Below are 27,763 nucleotides of genomic sequence, written 5' to 3'. Positions count from 1 at the left end.
GCACAAGGGCAGGACAAGAGGGCTGCCGGCTGCCGAGGTGGGGGGCCGGAGTAGAGAAGGAAAAGAACCGCGACGTGGGAGATAACAACCCACCTCAGCTCCTAAACTTCCCGCGACCGCACTGGTTTGCCTTCCGGAGCTGCTTTTCAGCCCCGCTTGAGGCAGGGGCAGCCCGATCACCTGAGACGTGGGTCGGGGCCAGGGCTAGGGCTGGGGCTGGGGCAACGCTGAGGAGCGGCCGCGCCTCCGCCTCCCCTGCGGCGGGGCAGAGAAGCGAGGCCGGGCTCCGCTCCGCTGGCCAAGCGCTGCCCGCCCCGCTCCCCCCGCCAATGTCAGGAAGGACTCGGGCTATGCGGGCATCTCCCGAGCAGCCCGCTCCCCGCAGCGGGCGGGCCCGGTATATTTAGCATCGCGCCGGTTTTTTCCTCCCCCAAAGTTTCGCCCACTTATTTATTTATTTGCCTGCGTGCGGCGCGCTGCCGCAGAGCAGTAAGAGCCGCTCCGCGCCGTGCCTGGCGCTGGAAGCGGCTCTGTATTGCAGCAGGTAGGGCTGAGCGCTAGGACCTCGGAGAATCCTTCCAGCAGCAATCAGGACTACCTTAAACCCAGCCCAATGCCTCTTCCTGCGCCACTCTGCGTGCTGGATGGAGATCCACAGTCAAGAGCTGCAGCTCAGTGCTGGAGTACAACATTTCACAGGGAGCCCTGCAGAAGCAACACCTGTTTCGAGCCTGCCAAGAAAGACACAAGCACTTGTATGTTGCTGCTTTGCTTGTGGATCGTCAATAATCCTAAACCAGTGGACATCTGCTGAGCCTCCTGAGAATTCTGGATAATAGATTTGGACGTCAAAAGTTTTTTTTTTCCTTTTTCTTTTGCCTTTTTTTTTGGGATTTATCTCAGCCAACAACGTGAGATTTCCCCCCTCCCCCTTTGCAGGATTCATGCTGATGTATGCAGTCTGTTATAGAGTAAAAACAGCGCATGCCTTTCTGGAGTCAGAATCCATAAATCCTGACGTAGCCTGTGCATCTTAAAAAAAAAAAAATCCCTATAACGCCTAGGTATTTAAGTTGCTATGGTCATTCTTATCTTAAACCAAATGGAGAAACTACGGATTTTTTTTCTTATTACAGTTGGATGGGCTGAAGACCGTATTGCTTGCTAAGAGCTGGGGATATATGCATTTATATAGATATACACATCTATATGTTTATAAATATGTCAGTGTGTGAGTATAAAGTGGTGGTTTCTTAGACTAACTGGTTTGACCTTGAACCTGTACCAGTCAAAACAGAATATTACTTTTATTTATGCATTTAATGGATTGAAGAAAGAACATTTTCTCTGTAACTGCGCTAGGGAGGGGAGAGGAGTGGAATATACCTAATCTTATATCTCCTGGGTTTGGCACCATCATTATTGTTTATTCTTATTCTCTAAAAGCAGAATCTTCTGATGGCTCCCTTAGGTGAAGTTGGGAACTATTTCGGTGTGCAGGATGCAGTACCCTTTGGGAATGTGCCCGTTTTGCCGGTGGATAGTCCGGTTTTGTTAAGTGACCACCTGGGTCAGTCTGAGGCAGGTGGGCTACCCAGGGGGCCTGCGGTCACGGACTTGGACCATTTAAAGGGGATCCTCAGGCGGAGGCAGCTATACTGCAGGACTGGATTTCATTTAGAAATCTTCCCCAATGGTACTATCCAGGGAACCAGGCAAGACCACAGCAGATTTGGTAGGTATTATCCTTAACCCTTTAGTGGTCATGTGATGAAATAATGGGGCAGAACTGCGGGCGGGGGGGGTGGGGGGGTGAGGGGTGGAGGGGGGGGGGGGGGGGGGGGGGGAAGCAGGCGGGGAGGGGGGTTTGTGCCGAAGGCTGATCCGCTGAGGGCAAAAATGAACGTGTCTGGGATTGCAGATGTACACAAGCGGCACCACCGCAGCGGAGCAGGAGCCTTCGCCGAAGTCGCCGGGTGTTCTGTAGAGATGTTTATGTAGCCCCAAGTTCTGCTTAAGAGCGGACTCGTACTGGGACGTGGTGGTGGCGGTGGTGGATTTTTTGCTCAAGACGTTGCTGCTGAATGATTTGATTTGTCGAGTTTAAAGGGGTTTTAATCATTAACCACCACAATTTAAAATTCGCCGAGTTTCCTGAAGGGAGTGGCTGTCGTCCTGTACGCAAATTAACCACGGGTTTTCTTTCGTTTTCTCTGCTGATTACCTGCCCTAGTAACTGCCTGAATCGCAAACCCAGCCCATCTCGCCTTTCGGCAGGGACCCGCCGGCACCGGCCGTCGACCCGCATCAGGGCTCGCCGCCCGCCCGAGCCGCGGGGCGCTGCCGGTGCCCGGCGCCCCGGGGAGGAAAGAGCGCAGCCGTGGGGTCTGTGCTCACCCGTAACCCTGCCGGGAAGCCTGCACCAAAACCTGCCTTCCCCAAGCTATGTGGCGTGTCGAGCTGGCAGCGAATTTGAAAGAGCGTTCCCTGGATTTCCTTTCCAGGGGACGCTGTTTGTGACTCAGCAGCGGGGGCTGGGGGGACCATGGCTTCGGCTACTCTGAAGAGCTTGTGCCCACACACATGCACGCACGCACACGCGAGTCAAGTGGGCCTGGAGCTTCTTGGCTGCCAGGGAGACAGTTAAAGGCCCGGTAGACTGAATGTACGAAAGTAACTAAAACAGTCTTGATGAGCCGATTCGTTGTTTTTTTTAAGGAGGGGTGAGGAAAACATGCCAGGTTAACTCGCCACGCTCCCAGCTGTTACAAGGAGTTGACTTGAGAGTGAACCAACCTGATAGCATTTAAATTCGGTCGAAAAACTAAGTCCTGTGGTGATTTTTTTTCTTTCTATTTTAATGCCAGATGTTGAACGATACCTAAACTGTATTTATTGCTTTGTGAAGGTGTTTAGATAATACTGGAATGGTAGAAGATGATCTCTAAAGGGAGCAGAAGGGAAGGGGCGGGGAGGGGTAAAGGAGAGGGCTGAGGCTCGGATGGGCGCAGGTTTATGCTCCATCCCCCGCCAGCCGCTGCTCCTGACACTCTCACGCTGCTTTCAGCTCTGCCTCCCTCCCACGCCTCCCGCCCGGGGTCCCCGGGGGGAAGTTGAGCGGAGCGGGGGGAGGGAGTGTCGCGGTTCCCCCAGGGGCGCATCATCCACGCTCGCTGGTGAGGAAAAAGTGCGGAAAGTGTTTTAGGCAGCCGCGCAGTGCGGGAAATGGGAGAATTGAGCATCTGGGCATTCTCCTTGACACAAGGCAGGCGCCGTGCCCGGCTGCTGAACCGCAGCCGCAGGTTTCCCGCTGTCCGCTGCGGGTGCGGGCACAGAGAGGCGGACGCGGTGCGAAGCCGGGGCAGGGGGCGGGGCGCGGTGTGGGGCCAGGGGGTGCGGTGCGGCGCCGGCGGGGGGCGGCGGCCGCGGGGCCGGCAGCAGGTGTAGGGCGGCCGCGCCGCTGCGCGCACCGGCAGCCAAGCCTGCGGGGGGTCGGCACCCGCGGGGCCCCGCCGCCCCGGAGGAGGGCCGCCAGCTGCTCCCTTCGCAAGGTGGCGGTGACCACATTATAAGAGGAGTCTATTTTTAAAAATGGCATTTCAGCCGCAGTTGTAGGAAGCTTGACAATTCCGAGGAGCAGCTCTTCCTGCCCTTGCAGCGCCTTGGCTTTAGATTCATGGTTTTTCCTTCTCGATGTGATCGTCCTCTCGTTCCCCACAATGCACCCTTGTGATAACTCTTCTTCCATGGAGTGCGCTGGTGATGCTCCGGCTCGGTCCGGAGTCGGGCAGACCGGACACAGCCCCAACGCCATAGGATGCATTGGGGTTCCCGGCTTTATTTGGGGGCGGGGAGGCGATCTCTGTGCTTTTGTATCGGTGCCATGACATTGCTGTTGTGTTTGCCGGGAGGTCACCAAATGCTGTTTGGGCTTTGGTGGTTGTAAAGCCTTCTGATGGTCTTGGGAAGGTTTGCATCCCAAGCTGGGAGCTGACCAGGGGAGAGCGGGCTAACTTGGGTCTCCTCTGAGAGCGTGAAGGAAACCTGCGCGTGTGTGTGTTTATGTGGGGGGAAGAGTCAGATGGAAGTTTTCCTCCAAGGAATCAGGAGGACAAAGAGAAAACACCGGGAGCTGAGCGTAGACTTTCTCTGGGCTCTGCCCTGTGGGAATCCCCCTCCCCGCACACACCTCTGGAGAGACATCAGATAAGAGTAATTCTTTTGTGATGCTATGTTGGATGTGTGCCTATTGCGTACAATAAACCGAGCCATATTGTGTGTCTACACTCGCCCGGTTCTGGGAGCCCTGGCATTTCGCAATTCCTGCAGCAAGATGTCCATCTCTAAAAGAAAAGCTCCCCGGGAAAACCCTGGTCGGTGTCCTGTCTCTCCCCGCCCCCCAAGCCCCGTAATGCGATCTCAGGTCATCAAAAGTCTTATCCTTCCCGGGTCACAAAAGAAATTTTTCTTTTTAATGCAGTCTCTTTTAGTCTAAGGCATTTGCTAGACAGTAGAGTCATTGTAAATTCAGGAACTCTCTAACAGCGGAGAGGCGTGTCTCTGTGCGTCAGCGCAAGTACTGCATGCGCAGCATTAAAAAAATAGGAGCATGCAGGAAAAGGTAAAAAAAAAAAGCTTGTCAGCAGGTGACCTCCGCTCCCTGGGACCTGCTGCTACAAGGAACCGCTGCGTTCATCATCTGCGGGAGTCGCACAGCCGCCCGCCCTCTTGCCTCCCCACCTCGCCCTGCCTGCTCCAGCTCTCGGGCTGTCGACTCGGGCTCAGCGCCGGCGGGGGAGGGAGGGGATATGGGAGCCGGTTCTGGCCGAGGGGGCCCTGCGGCCGCACGCCCCTTTCTGCTGCTGGATATAGGGGGCTGGGGCTGCTCCTCCCGTGCTGTCTCCAGGGAGAGCCGGCAGATTGGGAGGATGGGGAGGAGCGCGCGGGCGAGGAGCGGGGAGATGATGCATGGAGGGACTCTGGCCCCGGGAGTGAGAATTTGGGGGCCAGGCCTTAGGGGGGAAGAAAGGCCCTGAACAGCCTTTGCAGTTTCCTCCGCTATTGAGCGTTGCAGAGGGGAGGGGGACGCGAGGCGGCTGGGGTGGAGGGCAAGGGCGCTGTAAGAGTCTAAAACTGAAACAGGGCCCTGCTGCCTCCTGGGGGGCTACGGCTGTCTGCGCTCCAGTCTCTTAATTGGCATCCTGTGGGGGAGCGGGCGGAGCGGTGACAGCTGCGACAGACAGGACGCATCCCGGCGGAGCGCTCGGTTCAGCCCAGCGCCGCAGCCCCGGCCAGCGGCCAGCGGCCAGCGTCGGGGGCCAGGGAGCGCAGGGGAAGCCCCTGCTCTCGCTCCATGACCGGGTTGACCTTCCGGCTCCTTCTTAGGCACGAGAAGCTCTGCTTTCTTCGGCCCTTGGCTCTTCCCTGGGTGAATGATGGCTTACTAAATACAGGGCAGCACAGCTTCAGTGACCTGCGCTCTGCCCGCAGGTCCTCTGCTTCTCCCTGCTTCCCCGGGCAGTCATGCAAGGAAGCAGCTAGCAGAGACACTTGTTTAACCTATTCGTTGATGGTGTTTTAGGATGCTAAGTGGAAGCTGAACTGCTTCAGTCCAGTGATACAGAGAAATCCTATATATAGGCAAAGACAAAAATGTGCAAAGGGCAGAACAAGAAGAAGAAGAAGATGCAGAGTTGCAGAGATGCTAATTGCCTCAAGACACTATTTCTATAGGTCTTTTCTCCACCAGAGCTAATCTAGATGTAAGTTACCATTTCAGGTTGTGTGAAGGACCACCTCCTCTCTCCTGCAAGCCTGGCAGGAGTTCAGGACCGGCCTTCACACTCAGGCTGGTGTTCTGCTGCTGTTCAGCATGATCATATTTGGATCGTGTGGAATAAGATTCATGAAAGGCTGATGTGAATGTGTAAGGAATAACTTCCCCCAAAACTTTCTTCCTAACCTGTTTGCGGAGAAGTGGATCCTTGCCTTTAAATTGTTTTGTTCTAGAAAATGATCAGTGTGTGACAAGAAGGTATCCAGCATCCCATACACTGAGGCAATTAATTCCTCTCTCCTTTTCTTCTCTTCCCCATTTTTAGCTATAAATAAGACCTTTACTTTTAAAGTTTGGAGCTGTCCTGATTTTCATTTGGTCCAGCCTCATTCTGAAGAGGAATATCTATTTTAATATCTGGTTCAGGTCCTACTTGTATATTGCAGAAACCACACAGTGAAAATATTCACAGGACTGTTGGGCCAAATCATTTAATCTTTAAACTGACAAGAGTTGTGTAAGGCTCCATGCTTGGCCCCAGATAATATTTTGAGAGTCTTAACAGCATGGCACATAAAACTTGCTGTGGATAGACTTTAGAATATTTCAGGTTAAGAAATCTCTATTCTGATCTCAAATATGTAACTGCTCTTTGCCAAATACCTTAAATTAATCTTATGCACTCCAGTAGGATGTGACAGTGCTTTTTTGTTCTTGTGACACAGCACCCAAATATTTGAAATGAGGACAGCAATTAAAGTCTACATTTGTACTGATATGAAAGATGCCAGACTTACTAACTTAGCGGTAGTGTGGTATAATACACACTTAACATAAGATTTAACCTCAGTTAAAATAGCTTGGGAATACGTGTCAGGTAATATGATAGTTTGGTAAAAGCTTTACAGAAAAAGCCTTAGTAAGAAATCTGGAAGTATTGCGTGTCCAGATATAATGGGAATGTTTAATTTGTTTCAATGGATTGATTGTATCTGAGATACCACATGTGCCAGATGAACGGCATGCTGCCACTTTTTATTACTTCAGAAAAAATAATAATCCATAATTGCTAAATATTTCCTCCCAGTATTCCTTATTTATACATATGTAGAGAATAATTTCAGATGGCCAAACCAAGGCTATCAAAACAATAAGACTATGGTGTTTGTAGTGCTGAATAATACATAAGGTGACGATAAATAATCCTTTACAGGGAATACATTTTGTCTTTACATTAGCTTGGCTATAAATTCTTCCTATTGGCTTCAACATGTGCTGTGTCAAATTTATGTGATTCATGCCTGTTACTGATCAGTGCACAACTATTTTGTGGAAGATGCCAAATTAATTGTTCAAAAAATCCATGAAAGTGCTTTTTTATTTGCCACATGAGGCTCAACACATACTACTAGAATGTTATTTTATTATTTCATGTAAATATAGTTTCTAGTAAGTGTTAAAAATAGTTACGTGGTGTGCTTAGACTTGAAAATTTACAAAATATATAAAAAGTGCTACTCTGTGCTTTATTTAGTGGCTCAGAAAGTAGCATAACACAGCAGTGTGCTTCTGAGCATTGTGAGATCATTTCAGTCTTACACGAGTGCTCCCAAATAAGAAGCAATTTCCATTTTTCCCAGAAGACTTCTAGGTTTATGTAGGGTTTGGCTCATAGCATCCTCATTGAAGAGGCAAGCAATTTGCAGGGAGGGCTGCCAAAGAAACCCCACACCCTCAGAACCAGATGAGCTGATATTTGATACAGATACTTGCTCTACTGTGCACATTGGTGCTGAACCTAGGGACTTAGAAGCTAGAAGGGGACTAGAAGCAGTGTTCCTCTGCAGATGTTCTTATCTCTAGTGCACAAATATCTGTGTGAGCTTGCTGTTACATGCACAAGAAGACTTAATTATTTATACACTATTACTTCAGCTTAGAATATTTTAATTTTCAAATTTGAGATCTGTGAAAAATAACACACCAGAGAGAATGGTTAACATCTAGACAGACGTGTGTGAAACTCTATGCTATACTAAGGATTTTTTGTTTCTCAAGCCTCTGGAAGATCGTATTGTGAGTAAACCTTTCCCCACATTCCTGATTCATTGATGCCTGGGAGTAGATCTTTTGGTTCCACGGGTAACATTTTAGTCTCACAATTCTGCTTCAAGTGTATTTTTTTTTCTTCAGAATTTATTTTGCAAGACTAGTTTCACAGATTCTTTAATAGCAATGTTTTTGGCAATCTAAAAAGTTGCTCCTTTTTTTTTTTTCTTTGTATTATTTCTTTTGCAAATCAGACTATGGCTGAGCTATAGAACTGTGTTTAGACATTTTGAAGCCTATCTTTTAAACTGATATGTTAGTGCTGTTTGCAATGCATTGTTCTAGCAGAGAACCAAAGGGCTTCACTCTTCAAGTATTGTACTTTAAGATATATTAATTTGTTCCTCATCTTTCTTCAAAGAACTCTGAAAATTGGAAAATCCCTTTGAAAATAGCTGTCTGTGGCTCAGGCATCAGTCACATATATATATAAAAATCAGTTGAAACAATTTCTACATTGTTTGGTTTTTTTTTTCCCCCTGCATTTTATAGGTATACTGGAATTTATCAGTATAGCAGTGGGCTTGGTCAGCATCCGAGGCGTTGACAGTGGACTCTACCTTGGAATGAATGAGAAAGGGGAACTGTATGGCTCGGTAAGTTCCCGCTAGCCTTGGGCAGTCACGGCGCTTACCTTTTGTGGGAAAAATACTTGATGGCTTCTACAAGTGCTCATTGGACTACCTGCTGTACAAGCACTGTTTCTACTGTAAAGATTTTGCACTCTAATTTGAAACAAGGCCCTATAAGTGGGAGAGGGGAAATGTTTACATAATCAGGAATGACTAATAATGCAGGTGGACAACAACTTGGACACAAGCAATGGATACTGATGGTTGGAGCTGGTTGTTCAAGACTAAAGGTTGTACTGTAAGATATGTAAATATGTCCTTTCAGTAGAGACCTGAACTGAGAAAAAGCCACTGTCTTCTCTATCTAGACAGAGAGCTTTCTAGGGATTGAAAAAAAAAAGAAAGTAGATGGGGAGGTGAAGGGTGACATATGTGGATAAGGAAATGAGACATAGGAGTGGATAAAGGTCATAAAAGGTGTAGGAATAAGGGCAAGAGGCTTGTCAGTCTTGTCCTGAACTTGTGTGTGTGTGTGTGTGTGTGTAGGAAGCCAGAAGGTACAGATCATAACAGTGTATGTGGGAGGCAGAAAAGGACTTGATAGAATGAGAGGCTAGGCTGGAATAGAGAGAAGGGGAGATGCAGAAATGGTGAGAACCAGTGAGTGGGAAATGCCAAAGAAAAGGGGTTTAACATAAATGGCAATAAAAAGGAGGAAAAGGCTGGAAGGATGAAGAGGAAGAGAAGAAGAGAGAAAGGGAATGCATGCAGTGGCAAATGCAAACAAGTTGCTGATAAGGAGTAAGTTGTAAGTCACAATGCCTGTGTAGCTGATGAATGGATAAAGAATTTATTACTTCTATGGTTCAGGTAGGCAGCAAAAAGGCAAAACAACAACAGTAAAGTGAATCAGTAATGCTGATAATCATCAGTAAGTGTAATGGTTTAAACACATAAACATGGTGAATTGGTTACTCTATACTTCAGATATTCAGAAAAAGAAAATGTGGTTATTGATAGCACTTAAATACATAGACTTGGGAAAGCAAATGTTACACCACTTTTCTGTGAAGTTTGTATTTTGTGTTTGCAATATGTTTGACTGTCAGAGTAAATTATTCAAAGTATTCTTTACACAAAAAATATGCACAAGAAATTATTTGTAAATTACAAAGCTCACTGCATTAATAAAATAGTTGTTCCATGAACAGCAGTTCTAAAGGGGCCTGCTTTCCTAGGGAGTTGTGTTTCACAGTCCAAGACATGGGTCTCTTTGATCTTCTGTCCCTGCAGTAACACAAATTCACCAGCCCAGTATCTTGCATTAAGAGAATGTTAACTGTCCATGCCCACTGGATTGTCAGTTTGCAGAGATTGCATAGCTCACCACTCTCAAGTAGGACATGCAAATGATTTATCTTCTTCTCTGCCTCTGGTTAGTCACAAAACTGATAGGAACTTAATTTTCTTGAAGGCCTTTGCCTCCTAATTGAAACTAGTTGAAAAGCTAGAGAAGGACAGACAGGGATGCAGATGGGTGTACAACATGATTGGATAACCTCTTTTCCCTAAGAAATGATGCTAAAAATATGAAACCATTCATAACGGGCAAGTGGAAATCTGTAAGACTAGAACGCAAAGTTCAGGTTAAAATCTGATGGATGATAAGGCTTATTGTCAGCCTCCAGAGATGGGATGTACTAAAGAGTGATGGTAATTGAATTACATTACTTTCAATGAAATGTAACCTCTAATGGCTACTCAGTGTGATGATGCTTTAAAGCCTTGTCAACACTAGCAATCCTAGTGCCTATATTTCAGCAACTGTCAGCTCTCATGGAAGCACTGAGATAAGCAGGCCTCAGAGCAGATTTTCCTGTAGAACTGGCTAGACATTTTTAAGTGACAGTGTTTTACATTTGGTTTTGATCCAAAAAATGCACTTAATTGAGAATTAAGATCTCTAATGGGAATAAATGTTGCAGTATGATCCAAAAGCAAGACACAATCCAGCACAGAATTATATTTCTGGTGAGAGATATTAGTTTAACTGACATCAGTTTTGAGACTGATATGTGATAGATAGACTGAGGGCCAAGTTTTTCACCTGAATTAGGTATAACAGTCACCTGAGGTGACTCTGTAGCACTAAAAATTTGTACTTGTGATGCCTGTGCTGGGAGATGGGTCCCTCTGTCTTGATTTCTTCACTAAGGGCCATGAGTAACACCAGCTTTGCCATGAGGTGCGCTTACAAGGCTGTGAATATGTTTTCTGTGTGGAGAAAACTGTTTCCCACATACAACTGAGTAGCAACCTAAGAAATACTTGATTCTACCCTACATCAGCACTGTGATTCTGCAGATTCAGTACTGCAGCATTTGACACTGCCAGAATAGATGACTTGTCTCTATGACACTATCATATTTATATTCAGATTACTGCATGAAAAATATATTAGGTGTGATCCAAATCAGTGACCTAAAGACTTCTATCCTTCTATATTTGTGTTTGAAATATTTGGCACAGGAAGATTTTTCCCAGCATATTTGTGGTGCCACTGGAGATGGGACATATGGCAAAGCAGAGCAGCCAGGATGGGTGATCACTGCCAATTTTCATGAAAGGCAACAGTAAAGACAGTTTCAGCACACCCTGATCCAGACACATTCCTTTTGGCCTTCTCAAAGTTCTGCTTTCCTCCTAAGTTAGCTGCCTGACAAACTTTTCCCAGCTTGCCTTCGTACTGGTGCAGTTCCTGCTGCATCTCTGGTTAACAGACCACAGTGACTCTCATGCTGCTCTTAAGTGGCAGTGTACAATACAGGGTGGCTGTCCTCAAGTTCCTCCTCATCCCACAGGTTTAGATAGGGAAAGATGAAGGTGTGTGTATGTGGCACTGCTGAGAAGCCAGTGGTAGCTCTGCAGCAATGACTTGGAGGCTGGTTAGTGACAGCAGCTTTCCCCTCTGTCTCACTCTGTTCCTGTCCTCCCTTTACTTCCCTTCCCCTTGCAGCTGTGACTCACCACATTTCACAACAGCTACTGTGCTTGTCACTGGAGAGGAGGGAAAATCCAAACTACAGACAAGATCAAAAGGATCTTTTAAAATGAGACTCCCCAAGTGCTAAATGACTCTTTCCAACACCTCTGGCAAAAGTGTTAGCAAATGTATCTTAGTTGTGTTCCTTGGTACCATGCCGTAGAGTGTGAGAGATCTTTTTGATCAGTCCCAGAACCATCATGCTGCCATGGGATTGTCCCCACCATCATTCCACCCTGCTCCACTGCTATTAGGGATATCAACACTTGGCACTCACATGGTAAGCTGTAATGAGCACCCCTACCATAGGATGACCATCATTTGCACTGCAGGCTGTCCTGTAAGGCAGTCTAATGCTATCTTGGGCACAGCAAGACCATGGGACACTTTTGCCTTAGCTGCCCTTGCTGTCCTGGGCTCTCCTGCAGTAAAGAGCTGTGCTACTTCTCACTGCTGGCACCCCTGCCCCACTGATCTCCCAAGAACATGGACCTGTCCGCTCTTCTTCTCAGACAAGATACAAGGAAGAATTTTTCATGATGGTGGTGATGAAACACTGGAACAGGTTGTCCAGAGGTTGTAAATACCTTATCCCAGGAAGCATTCAGAGTTGGGTTAGACAGGGCTCTGAGCAACTTGATCTAATTAAAGATGTTGGGATTGGGGTGGAGTTGTTGGGGAGGAGGAAGAGGGCTAGGAGAGCTTGGAAGGAGAGGGGAGAAAGCCTTCATGTGCCTACAGAGGAAGCCAGAAGCCCAGATCTGGAGCCAGGGAGGGAGGCTTCTCATCTCTGGGTTTCATACTTACAGTGCGTGTGCAGCAAAGAAGGATTTAAGACTACCTATAACAGGGTAATGAATTACTGTCCTTCAAAAAAATCCAACAAACCCTGGGGATGGTAAACTTGCCTTTTGTGCCTAAAACTACTGGGGAGAGGGTGGAGAAGGAGAAAGCACTGTCCTTGAAGAAACACATCTTCCAAGTTAGTGTGTGAGGAGGTGACAATATGCCTCTTTATTGTCCCAGCAGGGATGAACCTGTAGTATTTTGTGGTTTTGTTTGGATCTCCACTGTCTTGGGGATACTGTGCAGGTATAAGGAGGTGGTGTGCTTTTTTGTTTTGTTTTGTTGGTTTGTTTGGTTTTTTTCCCCACAAAAAAAGGGACAATTTATCATAGATAAAGAAAATTGCTTGGTGTAGGTAAGGATTTGCTTTGTGGCATTCTATATTCCCATGCAAAAAAAGGGAAGAGAATTATTCAGCCCTTCAAATGGTAGGTCAAGGTGCACAGGAACAACATGAAGAAAAAGACAGGCTGAAGGTGGATGTTTGGAGCAGCATTTGGGCCAAGCATATGGTCACTACAGATATCTGATGATGGGACAGATAAATTAATTGCCCTACAATATCAATCACACTTTTCTGTTGACGTTAAACACCTCCAATCAAAAGTGATTCCATATGCTTCTGATTGATTTTTATTGTCTGTCTTTATTTTTTTTTTTTCCTTCCTAATAACCTGGATTATCTGTCCATCAGTGTACATGTAGATACCTGTGGCTGAGGTGAGCCTGGAAACAGAGCTGTTGCAGTTGGAAGGAGAATTGAATGCAATTTCCCTGAGTTAAAGTGTATACTTCTCGGCTGGGAGTAGTCAAATCCCAGGAGTGATAATAGCTACAGTAGCAGGTGTAACACCTGCTCGTGTGTAAAATAACCACAAATAGTGGAGAAGCAGAAGGCAGAGTTACAAGGAGTGATCAGGCTTTCCCCATGAGCAGCTTTGCTCAAGAAAAGCTGTGACTCCTGTGATCAAAAGAGAGGACACAGTCTCAAGCTGAGCCAGGGGAGATTTAGGCTGGATGTTAGGAAGAAATTCTTCATAGAGAGAGTGATTGCCCATTGGAATGGGCTGCCCGGGGAGATGGTGGAGTCACCATCACTGGAGGTGTTTGGAAGGAGGCTTGATGGGGTGCTTGGTGCCATGGTTTAGTTGATTAGATAGTGTTGGATGATAGGTTGGACATGATGATCTCTAATGTCTCTTCCAACCTGGTCTATTCTATTCTATTCTATTCTATTCTATTCTATTCTATTCTATTCTATTCTATTCTATTCTATTCTATTCTATTCTATTCTATTCTATTCTATTCTATTCTATAAACCCAGTGTTGTTTTTTACCAGTAACAGTGACCTGTGGCTTCCTGAGTAAAGTGCTTTAAATAGAAGAGCTGGGAGAAGCAGGCCTATAGCAAATTTGAAAAGCCAAACTGAAGAGGACCAGTTCAAAAGGGTGCTTATGGCTCTGAATGTGAAGAAAACTTGAAACTTTGTCAGAGATTCTGTGGAAATGGTATCCCAGTAAAAAGGTGAAACTGTCAGGAAGGATTTGGAGAGCAATAAGCTGTAGGCGCTTGGCAGAAGGTCTGCGAGGAATGGGGCAGGTTGCAGAAAAGTACATGTCATGGAGGTGTGGAAGCACAGAGATGAACAGGAAATTGGTGCAGTAAGTTGACTAGGCTTTGAAATGCATATAAAAATATAAACCAAAGACTTTTAAAGATACATAAATGAAAAGGGGTGTCTTTACAACGCCTTCTGCTTACTGGTCCATTCCAACTCAGACCATTCTATGTGATTCTATGGCTCTATGTGGTATTCAGATGGTAGTATAAAGGCAATATAGTCTGGACATGGCTGCTAACTGGGCTAGCCAGTATTTCTGATGGACTCACTGAGGTGGTAACATGGTGCTCTGGGATTCGCTGTCATGTGATCAACAAAAGGAGTGAGAGAAGCTGACACCACTGCTAAAAGAAGTGGCTGTTTTCCCTCCAGTCATCCATTCCCTCCCTTTTGCTGGCCCAAGTGCTTCTTTTGCTGCCTGGTGAATTGAAGCAGGGAACTGGAAAACGATATGGCCAAGCAAAAGGGCTGTCTTTAGCCATAGTGGTCCCCTCCCAGCTCTCTGTAAGGTGTAGTGCAAAGGTGGGATCAAGCCTGTGCAAGGGAGGGTTTACTTCTCTCCAAGGCATTGCAGATGTTTGCCAGCCTTGAGTGTTTGTGGACTTCCAGTCCCATGATTTGTGTTTGGCCAGGTGCATGACCTAGGTAGCTGGAGGGCTATCAGTCTGAATTGGGTTATGCTTGGGGTGTAGGAACATGCTTTTAAATGAAAGAGTAGAGGAGAACCTGGAAGTATGTGCAAGCTGAATTTACTGAAGCTGAATAAATAGTTTCAGGCAAACCTAGCATTTTATTTTTGTTAGGAATGTCTTTTTCTAGAAACGGGAAACATGATTGTGCAAATCTGCAGGGCTGCATTAGCTATGACCTGCAGTAGAGAGCATTTGCTGTGGTGGGTAAGATGGATGTTAGTAGATGGATGTTAGTAGATGGATATTAGTAGATTTGTATGCTGGGTGGTAAAAAAACTGAAGAGAAGACAGGAATGAGGAGTGTCGAAAAGTATTAGGCTGGTGTGAAGCTATTAGTGGAGTTTTTATGGATCCTTTGTCTGTTTTTATTCAGGACATTAAACATCTTGTCATAAAAAAAGTAGTAGTGTGTTATTGAAATTGTGGAGTATTTTCAGCACAGAAGGCAAGCTCACAGAAGGGACTTGGTGACCTAAAATGCCCACAATACATGGGGCTCAGGGAGAGCTCTGTTAGTGTCACTGCATATGACACTGGTAGGATCCGGTCTAAACGCAAAGTGCAGTTTGTCACTTGTGTTAAAGAAGATGAATTGAAACCAAAACAGGCTCAGAAAAGGGCATACAGTGATGATCAGAGGGATGAACAAACTACCAAATTATAGAGTCTAAAGATCTTCGCTTGTTTAGTTTTCATAATGAAAACTGAGAGGGTATGCTCTTGGTCTCTTTAAACACATTGAGGCTTAACACCAGGGAAAGAAAAGAAGTCATTGAAATAGAGGACTAGAATGAATTGGTTTGAATGGTTCATAAGAACCAGAGGCTAGATAATGAATAAGTTTAAGGCCGTGAGGAAGTTAGATATTGAGCTGACCTGAGGAATTTTTGCAGTGAGGTGGGAGATGGAGCATAAATGCTTTCTCTCTGTATGGTAGGAAACAGCTTTGTACTTGTGGACATTTTCTTTGTGGAAAGTGTAGGCCCAAGAAAAGCTTAATCTACAACCTCATCTACTTCACTTTTGCAGATAGCTTTTCTCTGAATTTGCATGGGTACCCTTACTGAAATCTGGGTGCTGTTAAATGGTGTTCTTCACAGGTACCAGTGTCATGAATGCGAGCAGAAAATGCAACCTTCTCAGCAAGGCATGAAGGACTTTGTAGAAAAGGAAGGTCTTTTGAGATGTGGGTACTGTTGTAGAAAGAAGTGATAGGTGAATCTATATGCTTAATGCAGATGACAGGGAAGAAAGCTCTGCATGAATCTGCAGCTATTGTGGTTGTTTTTAAACTAAGGATTCAGTTTGGTTTTTAAGCCAGAATTTCAGATTATAACACCTGTCACCAAAGAGAGACATCTACTAAAATTGTCCTATAAGAGAGATGTAGCATTTTTTTCTCAGGTCTTAGATTTTCCTCAGAAGACTTTGTTCCAGGTGCTTATTAGGTTTGAGGATAGTTTTACATGAGGGAAAACCCTCAGTGATCTCTTTACCTTGGTCTGAAATTCCGTGTTGGACTTGGATTCTCACTACATGCCTGGGACTGAAAAATATTAGAATACCTTCTACACAAATGATTTATAGATCTGTGTGTATCTATATATGTGTGCCTGTATAAAGCTAGGCTTTAGTAAAGCTTTCTCAAACCTTAATTAAATGATTTGATTTCTCGTAACGAGAGAGGTCTGGAATTTTTGTGTTCTTGCACGAATGTGAGATTAGAGGTGCTTCTGGAGGGGGCAGCCAAGGTGATCTAACACCTTGCAGAAGCCTCTTTCCATACAAACAGCAGTCACAGTTCCCTGCCTTTGCTATGTGCCTCTGCTTCTTTCCTTGCGCCAACACCAGCACTCATCTTACAATGTCTTGGGGCTAATGTAAGGATCTAAAGCCACAGAAGAAAAAGAAAGCTTGCTTTTTTCTTTTTCTTCTTTTTTCTTCTTTTTTTTCCTTTTCTTCCTTTTCTCCCCCTCCCCTCTTCCCCCTCCCCCCCCTTTTTTTTTTTTTTTTTTTTTTTTTTTTTTTTTTTTTTTTTTTTTTGGTGGGGGGAGGTTTGCTTCTCTGCTGATTTAGTTCCCTGCACTGGCTTGTTAGCCATTTTTGGGAGCACTAGCACTTAGTGGGGGAATCACCTGCAGTGTGGGGTGGGAGAAGGGTTGAGTGCCATGCTGTTCACAGCAATTAGTTGTTCAGGTGGCACAAATCACCAACCTGAATCCTACCCAGTGAGAAAGTGTGGAGCATATTCAGTTTGAATGTCTTCAGATTCATGTCATCGCAGTTGTATAGCTCCCTAGTTGCTGCAGCCCTCAATGTTATTGGAGCTGGCTGTGTTAATGATATGGAGGTGTGAAAAGGTTCAGTGTCTTCAGCTGATCTGAGAATACTGTGTTGAAGTGACATGCTAAAAAAGCATCATCAGCAGTGACATACTGAGATATGCTTGGGGATTATTCACTGCATCAGATAAAGATCTGATGTGCTCTGTTTCTGACTCAGGAGCCAGTGGGATGTGAACACGACACTCTTTCCCATTTTACCATTCATCATTTTCAAAGACAGAGTACAAAAAAGTCTGCCCTGCGGGGACTTCGTTAGGGATTTTGTCTAGGTTGAGGTTTGCTTTGCAGTTCAAATATGCTCAGGCTGATTTGGTGATGTGCAGTAATGCAGTTCATTTTTGTTGCATTCGAATAGCTTAAGAAATAAAGCTTGTTACAGTGCAAATCCATTTTCTCTCCTTCTATAATGGCATTTGGTTTCTTTTTAATTTCTTGTATAAAGGCAGACCTCTGCCATTACGTTTTATCTGAAGATCAGATTTTATGTTCATGTTCCACAACTACTGCTGAGGAAAAACTTGGCTTGGTGTGGATGCTGCATGCTTTTGAGTTCTGGCCCAGGCTGTATATCTTTAATCTGCTAAACTTTACTCTTCAAATGTAGCACACTTACGGTGGCAATGGTGACTCAGGAGACATTTTTACTTGATTCTATTACTGTTGAAATGCCATTGGCTTCAATGCAATCAGGATTGGACCTGCTTCTGTAAAACCACCAATTAATTTTATGGTTGTGTCAGCAGACCCCAATCAAGATAAGAGCTCTACTGTATTCATCATTTAAAAAAATGTAAATTTAGACAAGGCTGCTGCCCGTAAAAGCCTGCAATCTAAAGACAGTCTTTTAATATGTAAATGTTTATTGCTTTTGCATAGCAAGGGGGGTTTTTGCGTGCTGATGCCTTTGTTAAGACAGCATCTTGTGTATAATCTGAATTTAAAACAGGAAACTTATTGGAGAAGACTTCAGGAAAACCCCATGAGTCATTTTAGAATATATAAATGTTGTGAAGTGTAGACAATCAGCAGCAGTTAGCTTGGTTTTGTTGTAGGGGATTTGTTTGTATTGTTTGCATGTTGGGTTTTTTGTTTGGTTGGTTGGTTTGGGTTTTTTCACTTTGAGAGCCAGAATTCTTTGGATGATCTTTGTGCTCCCGGTACCTGGTAGACCAACTGCCTGGTCTTTGAGCTCTTCAGTCACCAGTTCTGTTTAAGTTTTTATTTTACATACATACATACACATACACACACATATATAAGTTGTTGGTTTTATTTTTGAAGACAGATTGACAACTTCTTTCATCACAGCTGAAATTAACTGCATGGCTGAAGTCTGACCCATTGAAAGACAGGTCCACTGATACGTGTGTGTGAGGAGTGGGGGGCTTGTGGAGGAGGAGAGCCATTCAACTTCTTCCAGCATTTCTGAAAGGCTGTATCGGCTGTATCACTGAGAACTGAAGTCAGGGCATAGCAACACCAGAGATATGTGGCTAATCATAGGGAAATCTTTTTTTTCTTACTCAGAAAGTGAAACAGTAAAAATGGTGTATCTAGGTCCATGACTTTATGATGGGAGAAATGTTTGCCAACAGAGAAGAACTGCTGTCTAGAAGGGCAAAAGCGACATCTTTTCTTTGCAGCAACTATTTAAAATGCTGGCCTTCCTTTTGTGACCAAAAAAAGGTGGGAAATGAAAAGGCCTGATTTTTAGATAACTTAAACTGAATATGCAACCAGGTCCTGCCTGGTGAAGATCTTAGAGTCCCAAGCCTTTGCTGTACTACCCACCAAAACACTGGAGCTTTCAAAATCTCTCTGGCAAATATTTGGGTTTCCAAGACTCCAGTGGATGTTTAGGATTTCAGTGAGGAGGACTGGATGTTTCAAAAATATGATAGCTTGTGACGTTTTGTTTGTTTGATGATCCCCATCTAGAATGAAAATGCGGTCTGTAGTGTCTCTGTCCTCTGAGACAGTACCTAGCAGGTAGTTTTACATAAAATCAATAATAAAACATAAATACAGGCTTTCATTCATCAGTCCTTGGCCAAATCATCTTGTTGAAAGTGCAAAACACTAATTGCTTTTATCGCTATGTGTGTATTATAATTATTTTGTCCCTGTGGCAAAGTGTTTTATGAAGTGTCCTGAGCATTCTGCTGATGTTATGATGACCGCTTCTAGCTGTGGAATAAGGTGCTCCTCTATTGATGAGTAAATCAAACTTGGTGAGTACTCAGTGTAGAGACTCGTGCAGATTAAGCACTTTTTATCACCCACTTTACGATGTCTTTCAGTGCATGAGTTCAGCTGTTTCTGCAAAAGGCAGCACTTTCTGCTGAAGGAGGACTATTTTTCCTGTAGCCCAGCCTTCTGTGCTTAGAAAACCACACACAAGAAAGTAAAAAACACTGATAAAACATTTTGTTGCTGTGCTCCATCTTAGTTGTATTTGAAGAAAGCATGCTTTATTTAAAAAGCTCTATTCAGTTAAAAGCTGAACTGGTATTTCAGGCTAAAGAGTGTGTGTGTAGCTGTAGGATAACAGCCCTAGGTTGATATACATGTTGTCTTTTGATAGAAGAGAATTTGTGGAGTGGGGAGGCTGGGTAGGTCAAGTTACAGCTTTCAGTAAATCTGAGCGTGCCTGAAATGGTTCTCTTAGTGTCTTAAAATATTTGTTGCCTTTTTATCATTGCAAGCCTGATCCAAGTTCCATTTAAGCTGATGGGAATTTTTCTCCTGTCTTCTTTAAAAATTGGCTCTGGCCCTTGTATCAGATTGCACACCACCTTGCTTTCTGATTCTTGGAAGGGTTCAGCCAAGCGTTATGAATTAGATACTTAGATAACATTGATGACTGCAGTCCTTTATTGTGCCAGGGAAGCCAAAAATAAAATAGAGGTCAGAAATGTGACTAGTAAATGGCACAGTGTGGGCATGGTCCTGCTGGCATAAAAGGGAGGAGAACACACCTGCTTGCTTGTTTGTTTTTTTGAGAGTTGACTTTGTCCTCATCCTGCTCCATTGTGGCATGCAGAAGGAAGCTCTTGAGCTTCCAGAGAAATGGCATTGTGACAGTTTACATGGCTCAAGACCTGTCCCTGGAGCTTTGTTATGCCTTTCAATAGCAGCACGAGCAGACCTTGGGTGTTTAGGTGGAAATGAATCTTCATCTAATGCACTTGGCTGGGCAGATCTAAATCAAACCTTTATGAACATAAGCATGGCTGTTGGTAGAGAGCCTGAGCTGGCAGATGCAAGCTCAGGCACAGTGGGGTTGCTTTTCCTATAGTGATTTCATGTCCACAAACAGCACGGTAAAGCTTGACAGATGCTGCAAACTCAAAGGACTGGATATCAGTAAAACCAAGACCTGTGGATTTGGCAGTGGCAAAAATGGATAGAGGCCTAATTGGCATCTCATCCTTCTGCAGCTCGTGTCAGATCATAGTGCTCCAGATGGAGGTCCAAGATGGTGTGGAGAGCAAGGGAAAGGGAAAAGAGGGGAAATGGGGCAGAGGAGAAGCAATGAAATCCCTGCTGCATGACAGTTCCCTGGGATTTTATTGTCCACTTGCTTTGATTAGGAAGCTCTGCTTTTCTGTCATCTTTATTGGCACGTGGAAGCATCCTGATGTCTGCATCTGTGTAGCTATTGTGGCTTTTGATGGTAAGGCTCCCAAGGGGACCAGGTTTTGCTGGGTCTTGGGAACTTTGCAAGCTTTTTCTATGAAAGATATTAATCTTTAAGCACTCTCATAACTACTTCATGGCAGCAGTAGAGAACAGTCACACTTTTTTATTTATTTATTTTTTTCTGTAAGTGAGGATTTATGTCTAATAAAACCTTTATACAAGTTAACTAGAAGTTTAGGAGTAGAAACTAAGATGAATATTCCATCTTCCTGAAAGCACAAGGTGACCTCAGGTAGGGAGAATGCAATTGCCCAATTGTAGTTTTGCCAGGACATCTTGCCTAATTCCCCTCATCTTATAAAAAGTGCCATGGAACATGAAGTGCATTTAAGTGGCAGTGTGAATGCCTGGCTATTTTCTTGGGTTTTCTTCTGGACCTGCAGGGTTTCTTGCTGGTTTTCTGAAGTGCTTGTGAAGAATCACTGACAGAAACACAAAAAGAGTCAACTAGTCCTTTGGACAGGCTGTTTTCTTTTTTTGTTCTTTTTCTTTTTTCTCCATGTTCTGTCAAATTAAACAAAGCATTCTGAAATACAATTGCTTGGAGAAACTGTTCAAAGAAAAACATGAGATTCACCAAGTCAGATGCTCAATGTGCCTTGCACTGCTGACTAACTTGGGAAGGAAAATGGTGCTGCTCCACTACACTGGCATTTGGCTTGTTGTTATGGTTCAAGGTTGTCCACTGAGCCAGAAGCTAACAGGCTTAGCATGGGAGATCAGACAACACCACAGAAAATGCTAAACTGCACCTTTATTTATGACAACTCTAGATGAGTGTTAATTATTAGCTGAACATATTATGTTCTAGAGGCTGCTACATTACAGCATGGGAATGGCCAATGTATGGAAAAAATGTGTGTTTGAAGCCAGAACAGGAAAGAAAACCACTTTGCAAGAGTTTGGGTTTCGGGTTTTTGGTTGGATTTTGTTGTTGTTGTTGTTTACCACATATACAGTTTTTATTGTATAGCCGTAGGGAAGGATTTTGCATGAACTTACTTAGGAGCTATGTATTTAAACATGATTGTATTAAGACAGGGTGGATTAACACAGTGATAATGTGCAGCAAATGTGTAGGAAGTGCTGACTACATCAGATCGCTTCTTGTTAATCGTTACTTAACTTCTGGATTAGGCATTTTCTTTTGAAATATCTCTTTTAATCAGTGTAGCAGTTTGCAAAGGGGAAAACTGTGACACAGGACAGAACTAGATGTGAAGTGCATCTGTTGTAATTTTAGTATTGATGGTCTGAAGAGGTTTTCTTTTGCCATTTTACAAAATAAGCTGGAGGTTTTTTTTCCTCTGTAATGTTATTTAAAAGGAAAAACAAATATTGATGTGTTTTATACAGGACCCTGTACTGTGTTTTCATCTGCTAAGCAGCACCATTGTCTTACCATTCTTCAGTCATGAAACCACCCTTTGGGCAGTGTACAGGTGTTTTGCCTATTTTCACTTGTTTCTAATTAGCTGCCTCACAGCTACACCTGTTTTAAAACAAGCTGGCAAGTCTTTCATTGTGATGTCTGTAACTGTGTACTTTATTAATTTACAATATCACTTTTAATTAGAATAGAATAGGATAGAACTCATCTACTCAGAAATAGGATATCTTAATTATTGTTTTCCCTGGTTAGATGGTGGAGAATGTGGGAAGGGAAAAGGATTCTGGGCTTGCTAACACTGTCCAGGCATTAGCAGACTTCTGAATTAAATCTGCCTTGGGTTTCTGCTCTTGTCATAGGTACATTCTTGCACAAGTCAATTATTTGAATGTTCCAATTTAAAGAAAAGGTTAAAAACCCCAACAACTGGAAAAGTGTGGAAATGTAGTAAAATGAAAATCAATCACTTGGTAGGAAAACACTCTGTGAACAGTCCTCATGGAAGACATGTGGTATGTGGTGCAAGATCTGGTTTATAAAATTTTGAGGCTACCTCCTTACTTGGCCCCTGAATGAAATTTGATTGAGGCAGGCAGCCTCCTCTTTCTCAGGAATGCTGGTTGCTTTCCATAGCTGTTCCAGTCAGGTATGTTTGGTATTTCTGTCAGCCTTCAACAAAGATGTCTAGCGATATTGCGTATGGTGCAAGGAGGTAATGGCAGTGGAAAAATGATAGAAAAGTCAGCTGCTAGAATAAAAGTGTGGAAAAATTGCAGTATTCTGGGCCTAAATATTTCTTTTCAGCTGTGGGACTGTGCAGGAACTTTCTAAAAGTCATAGCCAGAAGGGGAAATGCAAGCCACTTGTAATTAGGAAACACCATCTCCTTCCTGTACTGAGAGGGTTGGTTTTCAATGAGATTTTCCCATCCTTAAGTTGGTGAGGCAAGAAGGTGCTTGCTGACCACCTCACCCCTGTCTTATTCTCATTTCTGGCTTGAGTAAAGGCATGTGTGGTCAAAACATGAGTGTAAGCTCATGTTAGGTAGTGTTGTGGTAGCGCATGATTTAGTAGTGGACTTGGCAGTATTAACAGTTCATCTTAAAATTCTTTTCCTACTGAAATGATTCTATGATTTCATGATTCTACATAGATGACTGTCCTAATAGATGATTGTTTCCGTTGTTTCTAGATGAAACATTATCACAAGGATTTCCCAGAGCATGAAAAGAATAATATGCTGGGATTTTGCTCCGCACATTATTTACAGGGCATGATCCAAAGTCACCAACACTAATTTACTCCAGTGGCCTCTGAATACAGGAATTTTAGGTGTCAAAGAAAGAAACACTTTGACTTTGTAAAGAAAGTCTAACTGTGGGTATCCATATGTATCTGAACCTGCATACTGAGTGCTCTGTGAAAGTCACGTTGAAGTACGTGCCTACTGTCTATACATAAATTATCTGAGAATTTTGATGAAGGACAAAAGAGATGTAGCTGTGTTTTAAGAGGGTGAAAAGCAAAACCAGGATAAGCTTGTCAAATAAAGATTGAATTTGTAAGCTCGAAATTCATTGGAACTCATCCAGAGCACAGTACAATGCAACCCCCCCTATTCAAGGTCTGCTAGTTAAGTGTACCACAGCACTGTCATGATCCATCAAACCTGCCAGATAAAGAGAGGCTATTTTAAAATCTCTCCTTCAGGGCATGCAAAGGGAGAAATTTATGATGATGCTAAAAAAAAATGCAGATGAAGTGAATAATTAATGAATTCAAGACAGGACTGAAATATCTTCCTAAAATGTTGCTATTTTTAGCAGGGAGTGCTTCTGCAGTGCTTGTCATGTGATCCTATTGCCTTCCGAGAGCAGGAAAACAATTTGAATTACTTTCTCTTTCCCCGTGGACCTATAGACCCAGAATATAATACCCTCTAGCATCTGCTTCTGCCTTAAAGGAAACAAAGTGATTTTAAGCCTCATGCAGAATAAAACTCTAATGAAAGCTGTACTTAAAGACAATCTTTATAGCAGCTGAATAGTTTTTATAATAGTTTGCCCATTGCAGCTGTACAAGGGGGCTACTGCAGTGTAACTTACAGCTACTGCAGCAGTAGTCTAGCTGTCAGAGGACGTAGAGGCAGCTCTCAATGAAGGATCTTGCCCATAGATAAGTATTTAATGTGAACACATTTGTGCTTCTTTTCTCTATAGCCAGTATGGAGTGCTGCAGTGTTTGAGATACTTCACACATGTAGTCAGAAACACCTCTAAAATGAATTGTTATATCTTGCTGGCCTGCATAGGTGCTCACATTTTCACAAGCTCTGATTAGCTGGACCCACAGGGAGGAAAGTCGCTTGGTCGAACCACAGGAGAGGATGTGAGGGATGGAATACTGTGATCTCCCCTTCTGTGACCACTCGAGCCACAGCCACCTGGGTCCACAGAGGGACATGGCCATTGCCATAGTGAATACTCAAGTGTTTAGCATCTGAAACCTTATCCTGTCTGGAATTTCTCTTTCCCCAGGGGTGATGAGATTCCCAATGCCCAGCAAAGGAGACCTCAGGTGCTGCTTACTTGCTGCCCTTCTTTGCTACTGGAACTGGCACAGATTGAATTAAGAAGAAACTGCCAAATCCCAAACCTTTAGGCACTGGGCAGAACCCTGGCTTTTGGCCCAGAACACAGTTTGTAAGGGGTGCTGGCTTGCTCTCCCCACTTACACAGAGGTTGCTGTTGCCACATGGGATAGTTCCTAGGTGACTTCTGTAAGGTGCATAATGCTTCTTGTACCTAACTGGGACCCTGGTTCCCATTCTCGGTGAGCTGCAGAACTCCAGGAGTTCTCCAGGAGCAGCATGCTTGGCATGCAAAACAGCAGTAAAAATATGAGTTGAGGCATGTTGCTTTGAGGAAGGGCTGTGAGCTGAGTCCCAAGCAACAGAGGTGCCCTCAAAGGCACCTGCAGTCCTAGGGTAAGCTTCAGGCTTCAGTGATGGCATGTTTTGAGAAGCTTCTGGATTAAGCCATGGATGGTGTTTTCTTGGGGGCACTGGAGCTTGAGCTGTGGCTTCTTAGTTGCATTTGGGCACACATTCTATGCCATAAATGTTTTGCTGCATCTGGACCTTGGTTTCCATTTTTCCTTCTCTGTGTATCTATCTAAAAGGACTGTTTGAAGATTTAGTGTCTATAAAACATATGAATGGAACTCTGCATTGTAATAATTAGAAATTGATCCTCATCTGGAAACTGAGTTTGGTCAATGTGAGTGCTATTCAAGTGAGAACTCTTGTTATGAAAAAAAAAAAAAAAAAGAAGTATTGATTTATCATTATTACTTTTTTTATACCAGCTGAAAAAACTATTTACAGGCTTATTTTTACTGGCTTTCCATCACTTCTCCCATGCTAGAGCTTACCACCTGTTTTCCAGTCTCCTTGGTCACTTTTGTGAGTCCTTCCTAAAACCAATACCCAGCTATTAGACCAAGAAGGTGTGTGTGTGGGGTACACACAAACTGAATAAATGGATGAACTGTAAGGAGTAGGAGTCTGTGGCAAGGGTGTCTGATGAATGGTTAATGTCTTCAATAGATTCCACCAGTAGGCCAGGACACAAAACCAGTCCTAGTAAAGTAGGCCTCAGCTAACCCAATCTCAGCATGTGGGGTGTCTGCTCTGGTTTGAAGATCTGTTGGGTTGTGTAGGAAATCATATCTTTTAAAATTAATGCAATGCAGTGAGGTCTCCCTGCAATAAAAGGACAGAGATTTTTAAGGTCCTAAACTGTATTACAACCGTATTACAAACCCGGTCTAATTTTATTTCTTTAAGTCTCTCTTTTCTTTAAATCTGTTTAACAAATGCCTACAGTCATGGTTGAAGTGATTAGTTATACAAGTCCAGTAGTGTCTTTGGAGCTGCTTTGGGAACGATCAGAGATTAAAATAGCTGTTTTCAGTTTTGCTTTTGCTGTTTTGATTTGGGCAACGAGGCTTTTTGAGAATAATTTTTTCATCACATAGAGCTATCCACCCCTGTGACTGCTTAATGAAATACCCAGCAATGCAGCTTTATTTAGGCAGAACTGACAACATGTTTGATTTTGGGAAATGAGGAGGGAGGTACTTAAGCAAGGGATTTTCAAGCTGTGACAATAGTAATTCTTTTAAGAATAGCTAATTTTTGTCTATCTATATCCTTACTGCCTTTTTTTTTTTTTTTCCCCTTTCTTTCCATAGGAAAAATTAACCCAGGAGTGTGTATTCAGAGAGCAGTTTGAAGAAAACTGGTATAACACATATTCATCAAATCTATATAAACATGTGGACACTGGAAGACGATACTACGTTGCATTAAATAAAGATGGGACTCCAAGAGAAGGGACTAGGACTAAACGGCATCAAAAATTTACACATTTTTTACCTAGACCAGTGGACCCTGAGAAAGTACCGGAACTATATAAGGATATTTTAAGCCAAAGTTGACAAAGACAATTCCTTCACTTGAGCCCTTAAAAAGTAACCACTATAAAGGTTTCATGCGGTGGGTTCTTATTGATTAGCTGTGTCATCACATCAGCTCCACTGTTGCCAAACTTTGTCGCATGCATAATGTATGATGGAGGCTTGGATGGAACATGCTGATTTTGTTCTGCACTTAAAGGTTTGTCCTCCTGGAGGAGAGCCTATGCCCACTCGCTTGATTTAGTACGAGAGGGAGCGCGAGAGAATGAGTGTGAGAGAGAGAGAGAGAGAAAGGGAGAGGATGAATGGGAGTGAGAGCGCGCGAGAGAGGAGCCCATGGGAGGAGGAGGAGGAAGGCCTGATGCATGCTGGGGAATAGACACGCTTTTAAATTTTTGATCAGTTGTACTTCGTCATATATCAGCATAGCTGCCATACTTTGATTCATCAGGATTTTTGGCTGGTGGCCTGCTCAAGTGTACGCTGCATTTACAAAAGGCATGGAGGGTGCAGTCTTACTTAAACAAGAGACTTTTCAGTTAATCGCTCTCTGGGTCTCAGCCCACTGAGTTTAAAGCAAAGACCTCTTAGTAAAAAAAAAAAAAAAAAAATAAAAAATAAAAAGTTAAATTTATTTATAGAAATTCCAAAGGCAACATTTTATTTATTTTATATATTTATTTATTATATAGAGTTTATTTTTAATGAAATATGTACAGGCCAGATAGGCATTTTGGAAGCTTTAGGCTCTGTAAGCATTAAAATGGCAAAGGCCACTATGAACCTGTGGTAAATTCATGCAAGTAAATATAAAGGTGCATGGATAAAAAAAAAAACCAACGACAAACCAACAGTGAAAGGTAATAATAATAAATTCTAGTGACCCTCACGTACTAAAGGTGACAATCTCTTTTTTTGCCCGTATTATTGTACAAGTATGCACACCACTCATGACACTGAGTCTTCACTCTTCTGACTGCTTGTTTCATAGCTTACCCCCAGAGGATTAAAGAGAAAACTGGGTCTTCAACCTTTTTTTTTTAATGTCTGTAATATTTCCTCTCTGATAAAGTGACTTCTTGCATCATTGTAAACTTCACAGCTGTGGAAAATATAGGGGTTGGAATATATTCTACTTGTGAAAACCTATTGCAGATTATACCAAAGCTAAATGATAAATATGCCTT

At 43.6% G+C, this 27,763-nt stretch overlaps 1 protein-coding gene across 1 annotated transcript; it reads left to right on the top strand.

Annotated features, from left to right (window-relative positions):
* Positions 1–471: 471 nt before the first annotated feature.
* On the top strand, positions 472–27,763 carry FGF9 (fibroblast growth factor 9). The gene is made up of 3 exons (XM_009903979.2): positions 472–1,735; positions 8,378–8,481; positions 26,352–27,763. The coding sequence occupies exons 1-3, from the start codon at positions 1,459–1,461 to the stop codon at positions 26,595–26,597; spliced, it is 627 nt and encodes a 208-aa protein (XP_009902281.1). The 5' UTR covers positions 472–1,458; the 3' UTR covers positions 26,598–27,763.

This window comes from Dryobates pubescens, chromosome 10 (assembly GCF_014839835.1).
Source record: "Dryobates pubescens isolate bDryPub1 chromosome 10, bDryPub1.pri, whole genome shotgun sequence".
Taxonomy (NCBI): Eukaryota; Metazoa; Chordata; class Aves; order Piciformes; family Picidae; genus Dryobates; species Dryobates pubescens.
Note: the sequence above shows the minus strand (reverse complement) of the source record. Positions and strands in the feature narration are given on the sequence as shown.